The 20,213-nt window shown below is 34.8% G+C and overlaps 1 protein-coding gene across 2 annotated transcripts in view; it reads right to left on the reverse strand.

Annotated features, from left to right (window-relative positions):
* LOC140445147 (uncharacterized) overlaps positions 1-20,213 on the reverse strand; it is a 55,106-nt gene that overhangs the window by 14,602 nt on the left and 20,291 nt on the right. The window contains exon 3 of one of the 2 annotated variants that reach the window (XM_072537004.1): positions 15,697-16,846. The exons of the other annotated variant lie outside the window; for it this stretch is intronic. Coding sequence (XP_072393105.1) covers positions 15,777-16,846 — 1,070 coding nt within the window. The 3' untranslated portion in view covers positions 15,697-15,776. Of the gene's footprint in view, positions 1-15,696; positions 16,847-20,213 lie in introns of those variants that run through there. 2 annotated transcript variants of the gene reach the window in all.

Here is a 20,213-nt window from a genome sequence, read left to right on the forward strand (position 1 = left end):
CCAACTGTCACATGAAATCTTATTTATATTGAAGTTTTTTAACAATTGTTTCACATTTTAGACTGTTATCGTTAATATTTAATTAAAATTTTCTCGTCTAAGACACATTCTGAAAACTATTTTATAGCTACTGTTAATAAGTGTCGGAAAATTTAAATTTGGCGCATTCGCATTTCCGGATATGTCCGCCATCAGAGGCCACTTTTTTGGTCGCCTTTTCATAACGATTAGATTCCCTCTTTTGTCTTTTTGCTCGATGGGACAGCCAAATGCTAAGCTGTCAAGAGTGCATCAAGAGTGCCAAGTAAACTCGGTTCGCTATTCCCAGTCCGAACTGTCTAGTGAATTTAGTAATTATTTTTTTGCGAAGTTAGTTACTTTTTGACAGACTAAAAGTGGCTGGAAATTACTATACAACCAAGCACACGTACTCATAGCCAATATTAATAGTAAACAAACTAAATAGAAAATAAAATAGAACTTTGCGAATTACCGACAATCAATATTTATTTATCTGCACCATATAATAAATAGTTATGTTAAATTATAATAACTAAAATATATTTTTTAAATATATACTACCCAAAATTTGATGGGTTTGGTCAGAGATATGTAAGAGAGCTCTCTTACCTATCTCTGGGTTTGGTATACACTTCCACTATTTAGAATAAATCTTCTTTTTTTAAAGAAAGAAGTCTACAATTATTATAGTATACTTGAGCTATTAATACTGAGAAGTAGGAATTGTTGTGTTGTAGGTTTCCGACAATGAATCTGTCAAACTATGCCCGAGCTAAGCGAATGGAGACCAAGATTAGTAGATATTAAGTAGGTTGTCTCGTAACTATAGACCAATCAAATGCTCACTTTTTAAAGGCGGGAATACGTCACCCATACGACACTTTTAAAATTGCCATAAGCTTGAATGCTAATAAAAGGTTCAAAAACCCAGGGTTTGCAATATATTTTGGGATTTTCTTGGGTATAGGGATGTTAAGTGGTTCTTATATTAGTAATTATATAAATTTTTTTTTCTAAAATCAATAGTCTGATGACAAAAAATAGAATTGATTATAGTGATAATATTGTGTGTTTTAAATGGAGATAACAGTTTATTTCGCACAAAAACCCAAAAAAACAGTAGAAAAAGTTCAAAAGCAAAAATACTAAATATGTAGGAACTTACTTATTATGTTTTTTCCTGGAATTTGCAGCATTCTTATCATATCTAGTGGTAGGCAAAAAAAACAAATAGGTAATATAAATAATTTATTATTAGATTAAAATACAAAAAATGATTAGTCCTTCAAGCACAAATCTTCAAGCTATATACAGGGCCGGATTAACACTTTTGCCGCCCATGGGCCAGAGGTCTGCCTGCCGCCCTAGCGGGGGTGCAACACCGGGGGGGAGGGGGGTCCGGGGCCCCCCCGAAAAAAATTGAAATTTAGAGGCAAAATAACGCATTTTGGGACATTTTCCAGCGCTCAACTGTCTCTTGATATTGTAATGGTTTTAGTACCTCTCATGATGAAAACAAGAAACTATGTCCTAAAATTGCGTTTTATTAATTAAAATAAAGTATTTGACAAAACTCCGTTAATTACGAAACCATTTTCTACAACCGTGATATTCCATTACTTAAGATTACAATAATAGTAAATAAAATCGTTGTTGATATTATTTTGTGAAACATCATGCAGCTCGTAATTCCCAAACTCAACAATTCTTTTATAGTTTTATGACTATTTTGGCTGAGAATGATTGATTTGGAGTGAAGTGAAAATTCGGCTTCGTTACTCGGCGACGGCTCACCTGTGAATGTGCCCGCAGGCTTTGAGCCATAATCGGTCATTGCTGTCGATTTATGGGCAAAAACAGTACAGTTAGGAAGGGGCTAAAATTAGTAAAAGGTGTACAGAGTAAGACTGCAAAATAAATGATAATTTCTGTATTGAATATAGGATAATAACAAATATATACAACATCGAAATATAACTGTTCATAGCATACAAATCACATATCCAAACAAATAACTTACTCACTAAATTAGCTTTGTTAAAGTAAATATAACTTAAAACTTCTTCTTTCTTGCACGTGCATTGGAAAAATCATCAACAACTGCACTGAAATCGAGTTTTGTTGTCAGTTCATGTTCTATGGCTAAAACAGCCAGGCTGACGAGTCGTTCTTGAGTCACTGTTGAACGCAGATAGTTTTTGACTCTTTTCAAGGTCGAAAACGATCTCTCAGCAGAACAGTTTGTAGCAGGAGTTGTCAAAAACATTTTCAAACCAATAGCCACGTTGGGAAACAAGTCCTGTAGATTTTTTTCTATCAAAAATCTGTACAAGTTTGATAGTGAAAAGTCTTTTTCGGCTTCTTTGTAGTTTCCTCGGATCAGAAGTCCTTTCAGATGGATGCACTCGCATATAAACTCTGACTCTTCAATGTCTTCAATATAGATTTTCTGCAAAGACGTCGCGTTAGCAGTAATTTCTTCGGTAGTTAGAGTCTTTAATTTTGTTAGAAATGAAAACTTTGCAACGAAGTCTGTGTACACAGAGATCCTTTTGTCTAACTGAAACTGAAGTGTTTCCACGATGATGTCATAACTTTGTTGAAGACAATTTCCCCTAATGTCATCATCCTCATCATAAGTTCTTTCTTCATCTTCTTCTGAAGATTCATCAAAGAACCTCTTTCTTTTCGCCTTTCTTTTTGGGCGATCAAAATCTTGCTGCACCTGCGGCTGCGTCTCTTGTGGAAGTTCTGGCTCATCGTTCTGTCTCATTTCACCTTGCGCAATTTGCAGTTTTTTTTCGCCCTCTTTCTTATAGTGGGTAAACATGTCTTTCATGTTCATCACATACTCTGTGAGTGAGTTGTACAGGATTACAACGCTGTCCACGGTCATATTTTCAGCCTGGATCTTTTCACTGACTGAATTAAATTTTTGAAGTACATCTCCCCAAAGGGCTGCCATGAAACATGTTTCTAGAGACATTAGTTTTCGCAACAACCCTTTGGCTTTGGATTGTGTCTGTTTGTTTTCATGATTGCTTGAAGTCATGTCTATCAGCGTCTTGACCATGGGTTTGTAGTCTTTATTAAGGCTTTTGCAAGCTTCTTCCCTTGCAGACCATCTTGTAACACTGAGAGACTTCAACGACGTGTTCTTGTCCTTTCCTGTGGCCGTGAAATTTGACAGAAGAAGATTCCACCTGTGCGTAGAAGACGAGAAAAAATTGTACAATCCTTGCAAGAGATCAAAGAAATGTTTTGCAAGAGAACAGCATTCTGCTGCGCTTGATCCCACTAAATTTAGTGAATGCGCTGAACAAGGCACATAAAATATCAAGGGATTCTTTTCTTTAAGTCTTGCCTGCAACCCCGAGTACATTCCTGACATATTTGACGCGTTGTCATAGGACTGTTTCCTACAGTTTTGTATGTCCAATCCTGTCGACTGTAGGAAAGAAAGCACTGAGTTCACTAGTTCTTCACCTGTATGACCTTGATTTTTCATAAATTCAACAAAATGTTCTTCAGGGATTCCCAATTCATTCACATACCTTAATATGAAAGACAATTGATCAATGTGTGTTACATCAGGGGTAGAATCTACTATTATAGAATAGTACTTGCTTTTCTTAGCATCATTCAAAATTGTATCAATAACGGTTTTTGCTATTATTTCGATGAGTTCTTCACAAATGGTTGATGATAGGTATGACTGATTGCCTTTACCCGCTTAAAGGGGGTAAAGGCAATCAGTCATACCTATCATCAACCACGGGGGTAAATGTTATGGGATTCTTTTGGCTAAATAACTTAGCCGAGATATTGCAAAAAGGAAAGTGTGTGCCGAATTTGAAGAAAATAAGTCAAAAATTGCGACCGCTAGAGCGCGGACACATAAAAATATATATATAAATATAGAATTAAATATAATTTCACTAACTAAAATCATATATAAATATAGATATATATATAAAGTCTGAAAAAATACTCAAAACGTGTTCTGGGGACCAGGATCGGTGGACATTTCAAGGTCCCGGGTCTGGGTGCCGCCATGATGGTCAGCTCAATAGCTCATTTTTCCTATGGAAATTCGCTAATAATGAACGATTTCCAACTTTTGTTGGATAGATAATACAACTCGTTTACATTTTGTTATTCATCGCACAGCTACGTTATTGTATACTAACAGACGACACACTCACGGACACGAAAACAGACACGCAGCGAGACAGTGTCAGTGACTGACGGTAGCTGGAATGCGACTGACGACTAGCGACAGTAATCAGGAACCCTTAAAGATCGTGAAAAACGAAAACGAACACATACTCAAAACGTTTAAGGGACCGGATTGTTAAAGCAAATAAACGAAACAAATATGAATGATTATAATAATTAAAACATTACATTGATTTAAAATGGCAATTGATACTTAACAATATTTAGCCTATTCAGAGAAAGCAAAAAATATAGTTTTTTTGCACAAAGTGCTTCTCTTACTACCACAAAGTAAAATGGCGAAATATGCAAAATTAAATAGCCACAAAATTTGACAACTTACGGCCTTACGGCCTACACAGCACAGCTCTCACCGTCTCACTACTCCTTACACCAGTGCTAACTGCTGCTGCATAAACTTATCTGAACCTTTAGATGTAAGATCTATATTAACTTACATTACCATTACTATAAACAAATAAATATTTCTTACCTCACAAGTTACAATTTCAAAATGTTACTCCGCTCAAAACAAATTACAAAAACGTTAAACCTAAACAGTTAGACAGACTGCAGTACGTGGAGTTGAGACCAGACAACCGAATGACAATGGCGCGTGGCGGTGATGGAGTTGGTGGGGGGAGGGAGGCGGCAAGGCGACAAGACGCCTGCCATCAGCCAATGCTAGCAACTACTACGATCCCACAACTAAATTTCCCGTGCGTAGCGTACGATACAGACTGCCGCCTCGCCCCTTCGACTCACTTGGATAGAGTGGCGTAGCGTAGTGTACTGCGACACATTACACCGCGCAGAGTGTCGCGTTATAAATAAATAATAAACAATAAAATAGTTTTTTAATATTTAATGCTCAGGTTCACTGGTCTTGATAATCGATAATAAAGCTTTATAATCAATCAAAAATAATTACACTGTTTTTTTCTCAAATCCGCCGCCCCAAAATTTTGCCGCCCTGGGCCGCGGCCCAGTTGGCCCGTGCCTTAATCCGGCCCTGGCTATATATATACTTATCTCATCTAAAAAATATATCATTATTATAAGGTACAAAACTACATATAATTGTTATGACAAACCTTGATATCACATCTACGAAAACAGACTTCACAAGCGTTTATGTACACAAATAACTAAATAATAAGTCTCTATAAATAATATTGTCCTTATACCTATACTTAAAAATAAAAACTAAACAATAACTAAACAAATAAACGAACTAATGATACTATAGAGACAACAACAAACGTGAACTTAAACTCAGACGTGCAGACAACTGTCCATCAACTGTCAAATTTGACTTTGTCGTATGAGTGACGTAAGCATTCTGCCTTCCCCTCGCTTCGCCCACATAGTTACGAGACAACCTACTTAACATCTACTAACCTTGAATGGAGACCATGGGCTGGCCTAGTAACTCCCATAGAGTTTCTAGCGCCAAATACGGACGGACCGAAACTAATTTCATTTGGCGGCAAATTCAAAACGTAGGTTTTGAATTTTAGGCGGCAAATTAAAAAAATATACTCTGAATTTTAGGCGCCAAAATTCAAAAAGTATGCTTTTAATGGAAAGTAAATATAGTCATAAAATAAGAAATGAAAACTTATTCTATGCCAAAAAATATATTCTCGCTGTCCAAAAATATAGTATACACTTACACATTTTAATATATAAATGTATAACATAATATCTGATACAGAGAGAGTATATATTATGGTACAGGAAAGTTTTATTTAATACATATTTTATGATTATATTTGTTTTCCATTATATTAAAAAACCAAAGTCCCAAAAACAACAAAATAAAACACAGACATCCTGACACTTGTTTATTTGTATAATTTTCTTTGTTAAAGTATTAGCAACAAATATCCTCTTCCTTCTCATTCCTTGAGCCCTTGTTAAGGTGTGGGTGGAGACACTAAATATTGTTAGCTTGCTGTCTCCATTGGCTGCAATTCTATACCAGATGGACAACTTCATGAAGGGATTTTTCCACCAATATTCATTTAATCTTTCCATCGTGTTGGAGATCTTGCTTTTGATATACAAATATAGATCCCTCTATATTCATTAGTAATGGTTTGTTGTAAGTTCCATACCTTCTAAAATACTCTGCCTTAAAGTACCATGTGTAGATAATAAAGTATAAACTCTAGCATTTCTGCGATCTTGCTCTTCAGCATCATCACAAATTAGTATGTAACTCCATATAACTATTGCTCAGAAGTAGAAGATGGATGAAAATCTAAAATAATGAAATATTAAAATTAAGAATGTATGACTTTTTTTATAAAATAAGGCAACTTTTAGGAATGCAATGATAAGAGTTAAGAGTATGTATGATTTTAAAATATTATAGTATATAAATATAACACTAATGTTGGTTAAGATTTAAAGTTAATTTAACTACAAAAACAAAATGTACAAAATAGTATCGAGTTTGTATTTATTAACAAAAGTTTGGTATAATTAGGTGCTGTTCTTACCTGGTGCTTGTAAAAATAAACTCCTGATCCTCAGAATGTTTAATAACCATTTGTCCAACTTTAACTTTCACCCATCAACAAAAAATATTCTTTTGATTGGGAATACTATACCACTTTGGTAATGTACCTTCTTCTCTTTTAACAGTGTTTATTAGATATATAAAAATTGATGTATACTGTTTTTATCGCCTTTTTCTAAAATTTGGGATACGATGTTTTTTTTATAACGCCATTTGCAACTTGTAATTGCAAAGGCGTGGATTACAATGTTGCCACCTTGCCACTAACCCATTTTTTTTTTGTGAATACTCATAATTCTATAGAAATAAGTTATTGTGGTAATTACTTACATTAGTGAGGATAGTCAGATTAGTCTGAAATTTGGACAGTGGATTATGTTTTATTTTTTTTTTCACTTTTCAATCTATACATTTTTTACGCTGAGCTATAGTTTTTCTGTATTTCGCATTTAAAAAACTGATATTTTGACATGAATTTCAAGATGCCGCCGCCATTACAGCTGCTGTCAATGATGTGCGTGTGCGTAGTACATACTTCTTGCTCCAATGTTGCCACACTTTTTAAATATATTGTTTGCCTTTAATTTTAGTTTCGTATAAGCACTTCTCACATGTAATTTAATACCGTAAACACGGATTGTTTACTTCTTTTGTGGGATGATGTAACTTTTTAACAGAATCTTTTAATAACTTTTTGTTCCTTACAACAAAATAATAAAGGTTAACTTTGTTTCCAAAAGATATTACCACTATAATTAAGCAAAACCGCCTGCAGTGGGCAGGACATGTAGCCCGGGCCCCTGAGTCAAACATGATAAAAAAGATTCTAACAGCGCAACCCGTAGGAATGAGAAGACGGGGTAGACCAAAGCTAAGGTGGATGGACGGGGTAACACAAGATGCCGAGAAGATCGGAGTCGGCAACTGGAAAATGCAAGCGAGGGACAGAATAGAATGGCGTAGAAAGCTTGAGAAGGTCGAGGCCCTCTAAGGGCTGTAGCACCAAGATGATGATGATGATGAACTTTGTTTTCAATTTTACATTTTATTTCTTTGTCTGAGCATAAACTGTTAACTAATGACGCCCAATTCATTTTAATTTTAAAAATAATATAAACAGCTTCTATATGATTTTTGAAGGAACCGCACCCGACACGAGCAGAAAGGCCTAGATTGTGTGTGTACTTAAATAAATAGTTTGTTTATGTTACAAAATCATAGGCTGCATCAAATAATTTACAAGAAATTTGTCCAGTATGGACTCTTATATGATATTTCATATTAAGTAATTGGCAAGAAAAGGCTTAAAACAAATTTTACACTTTTTCTTCAGTGTGCAGTCTCGAATATGTTGTCAAATGACCTGCTCTATTAAATTATTTAAAACAAATTTCACACTTGTAAGGTTTTTCGCCAGTGTACACTCTCGAATGTGTTGTCAAATGATTTGCTCTACTAAATTGTTTAAAACAAATTTCACACTTGTAAGATTTTTCTCCAGTGTGCATTCTCATATGCCTTTTCAAATCATATTCTCGAGGAAACCGCATAAAACAAATTTCACACTTGTAAGGTTTTTCGCCAGTGTGCACTCCCAAATGTTTTTTCAAATTAGATGCATGACTAAATTGCTTAAAACAAACTTCACACTTATAAGGTTTTTCGCCAGTGTGCACTCACAAATGTTTTTTCAAATATCCTGCTTGACTAAATTGCTTAAAACAAATTTCACACTTGTAAGATTTTTCTCCAGTATGCATTCTCATATGCCTTTTCAAATCATATTCTCGAGGAAACCGCATAAAACAAATTTCACACTTGTAAGGTTTTTCGCCAGTGTGCACTCCCAAATGTTTTTTCAAATTAGATGCATGACTAAATTGCTTAAAACAAACTTCACACTTATAAGGTTTTTCGCCAGTGTGCACTCTCAAATGTGTTTTCAAATATTCTGCTTGACTAAATTGCTTAAAACCAATTTCACACTTGTAAGATTTTTCTCCACTGTGCACTCTCAAATGCCTTTTCAAATCATATTCTTGAGTACACCGCTTAAAACAAATTTCACACTTGTAAGGTTTTTCGCCAGTGTGCACTCTCGAATGTGTTGTCAAATGACCTGCTCTATTAAATTGTTTAAAACAAATTTCACACTTGTAAGGTTTTTTGCCAGTGTGCACTCCCAAATGTTTTTTCAAATTAGATGCATCACTAAATTGCTTAAAACAAACTTCACACTTGTAAGATTTTTCTCCAGTGTGCATTCTCATATGCCTTTTCAAACCATATTCTCGAGTAAACCGCATAAAACAAATTTCACACTTGTAAGGTTTTTCGCCAGTGTGCACTCTCGAATGTGTTGTCAAATGACCTGCTCTATTAAATTGTGTGACGATAATATATTTTATCGTCTAGAGTACGCCTATGTGTTAAACAAAACATGTTTTTGTTCCGTCTCGAATAATATAAAAGTCGAAACTGAAAGACAGCTAACCATTCTCGACGCATTGAGTTGAGAATATCTGACCGTGGGGACAGGTGCGTTGAACGTGTCCCAAATCCTTTCGAACCCAGTCGATCTGGCGTGTTGAGCGAGATTGACAATCCTTCCTCTTCCTCTGACTGCGTCAATCTGGTGCGTTGAACGATATTGGCGTATTCTTTCCTTTCTATCTGGTGCGTTGAACTAGATAGACATCCTTATCCCTGTCCAAGTACTCGTACTGCGTTGAGGTACGAATACGGCTTCATTTCCTCGATCACCGTGTCTTGGTTTACCATATCGAATATCGTCACACCCATCTATCGAAATAAATAAACAGTACGTCTTTGTATTCGAACATTGTATTTAGTAGGTACTTAACGATAATTACTTTTTTATTTGTATATGTAAATACGAAATAAATGCCATACGATCGAATGCTGTTTTTCTCTGGCTCAATTATACTACCTGACATCACAAATGGCACCCGAGCAGTAAATTTTTTTAAATAAATAATAATTAAGGCATTTATACGACTTGAACAAATATATAAACTATGTCGGACTTGGAAGATACGGTAGGGTTAGAAATAACGGACGAGACGGTAGGATGGGTATATAAATTAAAGAAAGAGGAATTACAAAATGTTATGGCTAAATTTTATTTAGACACAATAGGGAAATTGGACGAACTGCGGTCAAGAACAGTCATTCACTTACGCTCGAAAAATACCGACACAAATACGAGGGGCGGATCGGAAGTTCCAGAAATGGATGATGCACAACCTGAAAATAAAAATCATAGCGAAATAACGGACACAGTTAGAAAATGGGGATTATATTTTGACGGATCCAAAGATCCCACAGAATTTTTAGAACGACTATACGAACTCAAAATCTGTTACCAAATTCAAGACGATGCTTTATTAAAGGCACTACCAGAAGTATTTAGAGGAAAAGCAATATTATGGTTCCGAAACAACTTCAACTTCTGGGCAAGTTGGAACGATTTCACGGTAGACTTCATCCTTGCATTTCAATCAGCAAATTGGCAAGATGAATTAGAAGATCAAATCAGAACAAGAACTCAGAAATTAAATGAACGTTTTAAAGATTTTCTATTAGACCTTCAAACTCTAATCAGAAGATACGGCAAAATGGACAAAACACAAGAACTAAAAAGAATTTACAAAAACATGCTCCCGCACTACAAATTATATATCAAGGAAAACAATATCACGTCCGTTAAAGACTTAATACGCCAGACTGAAGAATACGAAATAATCCAAAACGGCATCCAGAAAATAGAGGTAGATAACACGCCACAAAAGAACAACTCCTGATTTAATACAACATACCATAACACACCAAACAAAATCATAAATTTCGATAGGCGGACGTGTTGTTGGAATTGTGGAAAGAGAGGCCATAACCGTAATAAATGCCGTTCAACTCCGATACTCTTCTGCAGTAGATGCGGAACGTTAAATATATCACACAGAGATTGTAGGTGCTCCAACACGGGAAACGACAAAAGGGTCGAGACACTCAGAGGCATCTCGAACCCAAATCAGAATTAAGGTCCTCTGTCACGTCCAGCCGTAACCAAACAACCAATACTGACAACAGACCACATTGCTCAATATCCTTTCCAATCGGAGAAACGTTCCAAGCGCTGTTAGATACCGGATCACAGAAATCATTTATCGGAGAAGCAGTTCGGAAAATACTATTAGAAGATAACTTAACCGAAGAAGAAGAGGAAAGAACGGATATTAGGCTTGCAGACGGTAGCACGCAAGAAATAAGACACAGCTATCATACCATATGCCTAATCAACAACGCGTGGCGACAGATTAAGTTTTAGTACATGCCACATCTTTCCTCAGAAGCGATACTGGGCATCGATGACATGCGAAAATGCAGACTCTGTATCGATTTTTCAACAAACTGTCCCTACGATATCAACAACAGTACAGCCAACAACGCCGAATTTCCAATACAAGCCAATGAGTTGGACTCCGCAACACAGGAACAAGTAACCAATAACTTCACAGAAAATATTCACGACGATGGCATCACGAAAACTCAATTCAATATTAAGCCGACTTTAACAAAAGCACAGCAAAACAAATTGGAGCTTTTCTTACAAAACGAAGTGGCTAAATTTGACAAAATAAAAGGAGTAAGCCCGTTAATCAAACACACTATTAAACTGACACACAATACGCCAATAAAACAAAGATACAGACCAAGAAACCCAGCAATGCAAAAGATCATAAACGACGAAATTGATACCATGTTGAAAGAAGGAATAATAGAAGAATCGAACAGCCCCTATAGCTCACCTATTGTATTAGTAAAGAAGAAAAACGACAGTTATCGATTTTGCATAGATTTCAGACGTATCAATGAAATCTCCGAGAAAGACGCATATCCACTTCCATATATCAATCACATACTAGACAAATTAAAGGCCGCGAAATACATTTCAACACTTGATCTGAAAAACGGGTATTGGCAAATACCACTAGCAGAAGAAAGCAAGCCTTTAACAGCATTCATAGCTCCGGGAAAAGGTTTATTTTAATTCAGAGTCCTTCCTTTCGGACTACACGCAGCTTCAGCCACATTCCAACGCCTATTAGATTCAGTTATAGGACCAGAAATGGAACCCTACGCGTTCGCTTACCTAGACGACATCATAGTTCTAGGAGAAACATTCGAAGAACACTTGCAAAATTTAAAACAAGTCTTCAAAAGGTTACAAAACGCAAAGCTAAGAATTAATTTAGGAAAATGCGAGTTCTGCAAAGACGAAATTGTATACCTCGGCCACGTAGTCAATAGAAAAGGAATCAAAACCGACGAAAACAAGGTTAAAGCCATCATCCAATACCCAGCCCCAAAATCTATCAAACAACTAAGAAAATTCCTGGGAACCACATCTTGGTACAAGCGTTTTATTCATGATTATTCTACGATCATAGCACCACTAACACAATTATTAACAAAGAAACATAAGTGGAATTGGGGCGCAGAACAATCGATTGCTTTCGAGAAAATAAAAAAATTACTTACACAGGCTCCCGTACTGATTTGTCCAGATTTTACCAAGAGATTCTTTCTCCAAACAGATGCATCAGACTACGGTCTCGGAGTAGCTCTGATCCAAAAAGACGAACAAGGACACGATCGAGTCATAGCTTACGCCAGCAGATCTTTATCAAATGCGGAAAAAAACTACAGTGTAACAGAAAAAGAACTACTAGCCATCGTATATGGAATAGAGAAAATGCGTCCATACTTGGAAGGCTATCAGTTTTCAGTCGTAACATCACCAGAGTTTAAAATACCTACAATCAATAGAAAATCCGTCAGGAAGATTGGCCAGATGGGCCATGGCTTTACAACAGTTCGATTTCGACGTCATCTACCGCAAAGGAACGCAGAATCATTTAGCTGACGCACTCTCCCGAGAACCAGTAGACGCAATTAGTACTGTTACACTTGGAGAACTACAAAATGATTGGTACAAAAAGAAAATAGAGGAGGTGAAAAACAACCCACAAAGATTCCCAGATTATATGATAAAAGACAGTCAACTATACCGACATTTCTGGGATAAATATGACTACAAAGAAACAGAGTTATCTAATCCGTGGAAGCTCTGTATTCCGTCAAATAAACAAAAACAGCTAATATCCGAAAACCACGATACGACAACGTCCGGACATTTAGGCATAGCCAAAACAATTGCAAGACTGGCACGAAAATACTACTGGCCTAACATGTTTAGAGATACAGCAAAGTTCGTCAGAAATTGTCACAGCTGTCAAATATACAAACCCTCACAACAACAAACTCCCGGAAAAATGTATTCAACCTCAATCCCAGAACGACCATGGCATACCGTCACCACCGACATGATTGGACCACTGCCAAGATCAAGCAAAGGCAACATCTACGCAATCGTTTTTCAAGACACTTTTTCGAAATGGGTAGAGATTGTCCCAGTAAGACGAGCCACAACCAGTGTTGTGTGTCAAGCTCTAAAAGATAAAATAATAATGAAATTCGGATGTCCGACCAAACTCATCTCAGATAATGCAACTTCGTACGAAAACAGAGAATTCAAAAGTTTACTAAAAGAATTTAACATCGAAAAACACGAGATACCGCCATATTCACCACAGAACAACCCAGTCGAAAGAACAAACAGAGTAATCAAGACAATGATAGCCCAATTCTGCGATAACAATCACAAGAAATGGGACACGTACATACCAGAACTGACTTTTGCTATTAACTCCGCAAAGCACGACTCCACCAGATTCTCTCCAACTTATTTAAATTTCGGCCACGAACTAGACATACCCAGTAAGTTAGTAGACACGCCTAATCCATCCTACATAATCCCACCATCGTGCAAGTGGAACAAATTAAGAGAGACATTCGACTTAGTGAAAATAAATTTGGCCAAAGCTTTCACATCACAAAGCCACTACTACAATCTGCGCCGCAGAGAATGGACACCAAAGATCGGCGACAAGGTCATGAGAAAGGTTTACAACATTTCTAACGCTGCCAAACAACTAAACGCCAAATTAGCTCCTAAATTCTCCGGTCCATATACTATTCACAAAGTATTATCAAAAGTAATTTTTCAGTTGAAAGACGCAACGGGAAAAACAGTCAACAAAGTTCACATTAAAGATTTGAAACCGGCTCACGACGATAACATATAATCCCAACCAAACACAACCACTACCTTAACCATCCCCACCACCTTTTTACCGCAAGTTATAAGGCAACACGCCTGTATTGCAGGAACAGTATGGAAAACAGCCCTCTGCCAGTCAGCCCTATTAGAAGACCACCGCTTACTCCAGGCAGGAACTGCGAAATAATAAACAGCCCTGCGTTCCACCAAATGGAAGACATTTTGGAAATTCCAGAAATAATGAGCCCGTTATCGGACAGTTTTGCACTACCACTCACTCCAGGCCGCGAGTGCGAATATATTATAGGAACCCCAAAAGAAAATTCAAATACAGAGGCACATATGGGGGTAACACAATTGAATAACCCCATAACATCAGTAAAAGTGTCCATACCTCTCAAATAACTGCTGCCACCAAATTTGAAAGGAAAAGGATCATACCGCCTAAGACTGACAGCAACAAACACGATCCGGATATGGTACAAACGCGAGTGCTAGTGCTAGTAAGTGAGGTAGTTGTCGTGCGGAAGACGTTTTTGGTTTTGCGTATTCGAATATGTAATTGGGTATATATATGTATATATGTATATGGTATTTATTATGTTAAAAAGATGTTTTGTTTTATATTTTTATAGTTGTAAGTTGTATATAGGAAAGGGCTATAGTTAAAAATTTTTGTTCAAAATTTTTCTTTAGGAGAGGGGGGTGTGACGATAATATATTTTATCGTCTAGAGTACGCCTATGTGTTAAACAAAACATGTTTTTGTTCCGTCTCGAATAATATAAAAGTCGAAACTGAAAGACAGCTAACCATTCTCGACGCGTTGAGTTGAGAATATCTGACCTTGGGGACAGGTGCGTTGAACGTGTCCCAAATCCTTTCGAACCCAGTCGATCTGGCGTGTTGAGCGAGATTGACAATCCTTCCTCTTCCTCTGACTGCGTCAATCTGGTGCGTTGAACGATATTGGCGTATTCTTTCCTTTCTATCTGGTGCGTTGAACTAGATAGACATCCTTATCCCTGTCCAAGTACTCGTACTGCGTTGAGGTACGAATACGACTTCATTTCCTCGATCGCCGTGTTTTGGTTTACCATATCGAATATCGTCACACCCATCTATCGAAATAAATAAACAGTACGTCTTTGTATTCAACATTGTATTTAGTAGGTACTTAACGATAATTACTTTTTTATTTGTATATGTAAATACGAAATAAATGCCATACGATCGAATCCTGTTTTTCTCTGGCTGAATTATACTACCTGACATCACAATTGTTTAAAACAAATTTCACACTTGTAAGGTTTTTCGCCAGTGTGCACTCACAAATGTTTTTTTCAAATTAGATGCATCACTAAATTGCTTAAAACAAACTTCACACTTGTAAGATTTTTCACCAGTGTGCATTCTCATATGCCTTTTCAAACCATATTCTCGAGTAAACCGCATAAAACAAATTTCACACTTGTAAGGTTTTTCGCCAGTGTGCACTATCAAATGTGTTTTCAAATATCCTGCTTGACTAAATTGCTTAAAACAAATTTCACACTTGTAAGATTTTTCTCCACTGTGCACTCTCAAATGCCTTTTCAAATCATATTCTTGAGTACACCGCTTAAAACAAATTTCACACTTGTAAGGTTTTTCGCCAGTGTGCACTCTCGAATGTGTTGTCAAATGACCTGCTCTATTAAATTGTTTAAAACAAATTTCACACTTGTAAGGTTTTTCGCCAGTGTGCACTCTCGAATGTGTTGTCAAATGACTTGCTCTACTAAATTGTTTAAAACAAATTTCACACTAGTAAGATTTTTCTCCACTGTGCATTCCCATATGCCTTTTCAAATCATATTCTCGAGGAAACCGCATCAAACAAATTTCACACTTGTAAGGTTTTTCGCCAGTGTGCACTCTCAAATGTTTTTTCAAATTAGATGCATCACTAAATTGCTTAAAACAAACTTCACACTTGTAAGATTTTTCTCCAGTGTGCATTCTCATATGCCTTTTCAAACCATATTCTAGAGTAAACCGCATAAAACAAACTTCACACTTGTAAGGTTTTTCGCCAGTGTGCACTCTCGAATGTGTTGTCAAATGACTTGCTCTACTATATTGTTTAAAACAAATTTCACACTTGTAAGGTTTTTCGCCAGTGTGCACTCCCAAATGTTTTTTCAAATTAGATGCATCACTAAATTGCTTAAAACAAACTTCACACTTGTAAGATTTTTCTCCAGTGTGCATTCTCATATGCCTTTTCAAACCATATTCTAGAGTAAACCGCATAAAACAAATTTCACACTTGTAAGGTTTTTCGCCAGTGTGCACTCCCAAATGTTTTTTCAAATTAGATGCATGACTAAATTGCTTAAAACAAACTTCACACTTGTAAGGTTTTTCGCCAGTGTGCACTCTCAAATGTGTTTTCAAATATCTTGCTTGACTAAATTGCTTAAAACAAATTTCACACTTGTAAGATTTTTCTCCAGTGTGTACTTCCAAATGTGTTTTCAAATTACCTGCTTGATTAAATCGCTTAAAACAAATGTCACATTTGTAAGATTTTTCTCCAGTATGCACTCTCAAATGTGTTTTCAAATTACTTGCTTGACAAAATTGCTTAAAACAAATTTCACACTTGTAAGATTTTTTACCTGCATGTGCTCTCAAATGTGTTTTCAAAGAACATTTGTAAGAAAACTGTTTAAAACAAATTTCACACTTGTAAGGTCTTTGTACAGTCGCAACTTTCATATCTTTATTTAATATTTTTACTTCAGAATGTTGGCTCGTATAATTTCCTTCGTAAGATGAATCTTCAATTAGTGCGTCTATAATATCCATTTTGTGTTTGTCTTGGAGATAACCTAAAATACAAACCAACTATAATATAAATATTTCAGTGTAAGGGAAAATAAATTAAAGCATAATATAATTTAAGACAGCAGAAGTAGTAAATGATATAAATATGTTATAGAAACCTGTGTTTCTGTCCCCTATGAATAATAGTCAGCCCTATTGCCTTTAATGTGTACCTCAACACATTCATTATTTAGTTGAAAAACGGTGTGTATAACAACCGCCAAGATTGTTGACAAGGTTATGGTACCACAACAAAATTGGAGGTTGATTCACTTTTGCCCTCGGTGTTATAGGCAACAGCCACATTTGGCTAAAAAGATATGAGGGTAGATGTTTTGCCCCATGGAAATTCAAACTCTAATTATTTAAGTGCTCAGTATGGTTTATATGAGTTGTAAATGTTTGTATGAGTTTAGACTGTTCCTGTTTAGTGAACGTGTGTTTTGTGTTCACATTCTATATTGTGCGTAAAGATGGAGTCACCTTTTTCAAACGGAATTAGGAGAATGACCTACTTCCGGATTTGTGGACTTCACCAGAATTCTTCTTAAAATATGAAATGTGTACTCGTTAAATGGCCAAAAAGTATAAACTGGTCTCTACAGAGTATCATAAAAGATAAAATACAATATAAATATATATATATATATATATATATATATATATATATATATATATATATATATATATTCAATATTGCGGGATAGTCCTTAATTTTTCCATAAAGCAAGTCAATATATCGTCTGTGATATTACAATACCTGCTAAGTGCAAATTATGTGCAAAATATAAAATTTTATTATATTTTCTAAAAATATGTTGTTCTTGAGTATATCAATTTGTTTAAGAAAAACATTTTTTATTTTTCGTAAAATTGCAGATATTGAATCTAATTTTATGCCTTTAGCAGCTATTGTTAATAAAAGGTTTTTAAGGTAAGTTTCGAAAGTTTATTAATAATGTATATTCGTACATGAATTAATTGTAAAACACAATACAACACTTATCGCAGTCTTGGAATATACATCGAAACTAAATGAAATTATTTTCTACTCCTTTTTTTTTTTAATTTGTCGTTGCTTGGTCATTGATTATTTTTTAATGATGTCTTGTATACCATTGCTGTCATTTTCGGTATATCCGAAATATATGGCAGGTTGCCATAAAATAAGTGACACACTTGAGATATAACACTTTTTAGTTCCTGAAGGTGCTTCCATTTTTGAAGTTATACTTCTATAAGCGCATTCGACGTTGGAAATTTGTACGGGAGTGAATTGGAAAAACCATTACATATGTAAGATATTGGTAAGAGAGAGACAGAAGATATATTTTCTCTCTCGTTCTCTCTCGAGAATAAAAATGTTTTGTAAATATATTTAATATTTATTAATATTATTATTATTTTATATTAATTCGGTAGATATATACATTTGGCCAAAGTCTTTTGCAAATAAATATTCTTCCTGGAACTTCTATGATTCGTAATAACCTTTCCATTTTTGGAATACAATAAATAAATAAACACAAACACAAATTACAACCAAAAAACTGACATAATGTTCTTGACAAATAGTGACATTGATTAGCCACATTATTACTTAAAGTTTTTGGTCGAATGAGTTGAGGCGCGGTATTTAGAACCACAAGTCGCAAGTTCGATCCCAAAGAGAGAATATATTTTTTTAAATATTATGTTCTGATTTTTGTCACTTTTGTTTTAAAAATCAAAGAATGGAGAAATCATAATATATTTTTTAATATTGTTTCGATAATTTTATACATTATTTAATTTTCCATGCTATTTTATTTATCATTGAATATTTAGTACATATAGTAGTCATGGGCGTAAAGATGAAAGGGACAAATATGATGATTGTTATTTTAAATTTTTTTTATGTATATGTTTATATGCATGATATAAATTTCAAAAAAGGTCGATTTTCTTTTTAAATTATGATTTTCGGCATATATATGATACTAGTGACATTATCCATCTGGAAAGAAAGAGTTATTCTTTCACCGAGAGTTAATTTAATAAGTTTTTCACAATTTAGTGGGGATTTTGAAACGGTGCCACAAAGAATCAAAAAATCCAGGGACCTAATGATTTATACAAGTGCTTTCAAATAATATATTAACTTCTCCGTGGTCCCATTTAAAAGTATCTTACAAAATGGCGCCAAGACGCTATTAATAAAACTGAGGCTTAGTGCAGTTACCTAAAACTTTAGTAATTCAAGTTTTAAGGTTCAGAAAAGAGTTGTTTGGTTGAGACTTATTTCGTTTTTGAAGATATACTTCCATACGCGCGTTCTATGTTAGAAATTTGTATGGGAGTAAATCGGCAAAATCATTACATATGTAAGATATAGATAAGAGAGAGACAGAAGATATCTTTTCTCTCTCTTTCTCTCTCGAGAATAAAAATGTTCGTTTTGTAAATATATTTAATATTTATTAATATTATTATTATTTTTTTATTAATATTATTATCATGGTAAATTAAACATATGCATAAGTAAGTTATGCATATTGTCATTTTTAAATACTTATGAATGTTGTATTTTAATTTGTATTGCATTATTATATTGAAGTATGTTGCAGTGTACTGTATTGTATTTTTATATTAATAACAAAATAAAAAATGAATTTTAGTACAGAGTATGTGTAAAAAAAATTTTGCATTCAACTCCTTTCATACATATGTATATGAAAATAAAAATATACATTTTCATCAAAATATTGATTCAATCCTTCATTTACCTAAACATAAACTAAACCAAAAAGTGTTGCAGAGCTAAGGCAAAGAATTATCAATGAATCCATATTAATTTCTAGAGAAATGTAATAGACACATTCTAGATTTGTTTACAATACTTTTAACAACATAGGACATTTTGAATACTTGATTAGGTAGATATTAATTTAGCAATGTAGTAAACTTATTATTATTATGTTCAAATTTAGTTGTACCTAGTTTGAATAAAAAAAAATGAATGAGACAATTAGAAGTTTTTATTGAAGAAGGCTTTTGTTTTATCTTTTTAAAATGTTCCTGACTACATAAAATCGAAAGTATTTTATGCAGTTAAACTGGTATTGAAGTTGAAATTTTAATAAAGGTACAATGTACAGTTCGCGTCATAAAAAACTGGTACAACTCTTATAACCAAAAACCGTGTTTTTTAAGTTGTGTACGTTGGTTTTGTCACATGTGTCATTCTAATTTCTAGGGCACTGTTGCCAGTTTAACGAAAATATTATATGATACCAGCTAAAAGCAGGGCTGTACGACAGACCGCCAGTTTTAAGTATACTAAAAACTAAAACATTATCGAACATTCTCTATCAGTCAGTCACATTTATTTAA

Source organism: Diabrotica undecimpunctata, chromosome 7 (assembly GCF_040954645.1).
Source record: "Diabrotica undecimpunctata isolate CICGRU chromosome 7, icDiaUnde3, whole genome shotgun sequence".
In the NCBI taxonomy this organism is placed as follows: Eukaryota; Metazoa; Arthropoda; class Insecta; order Coleoptera; family Chrysomelidae; genus Diabrotica; species Diabrotica undecimpunctata.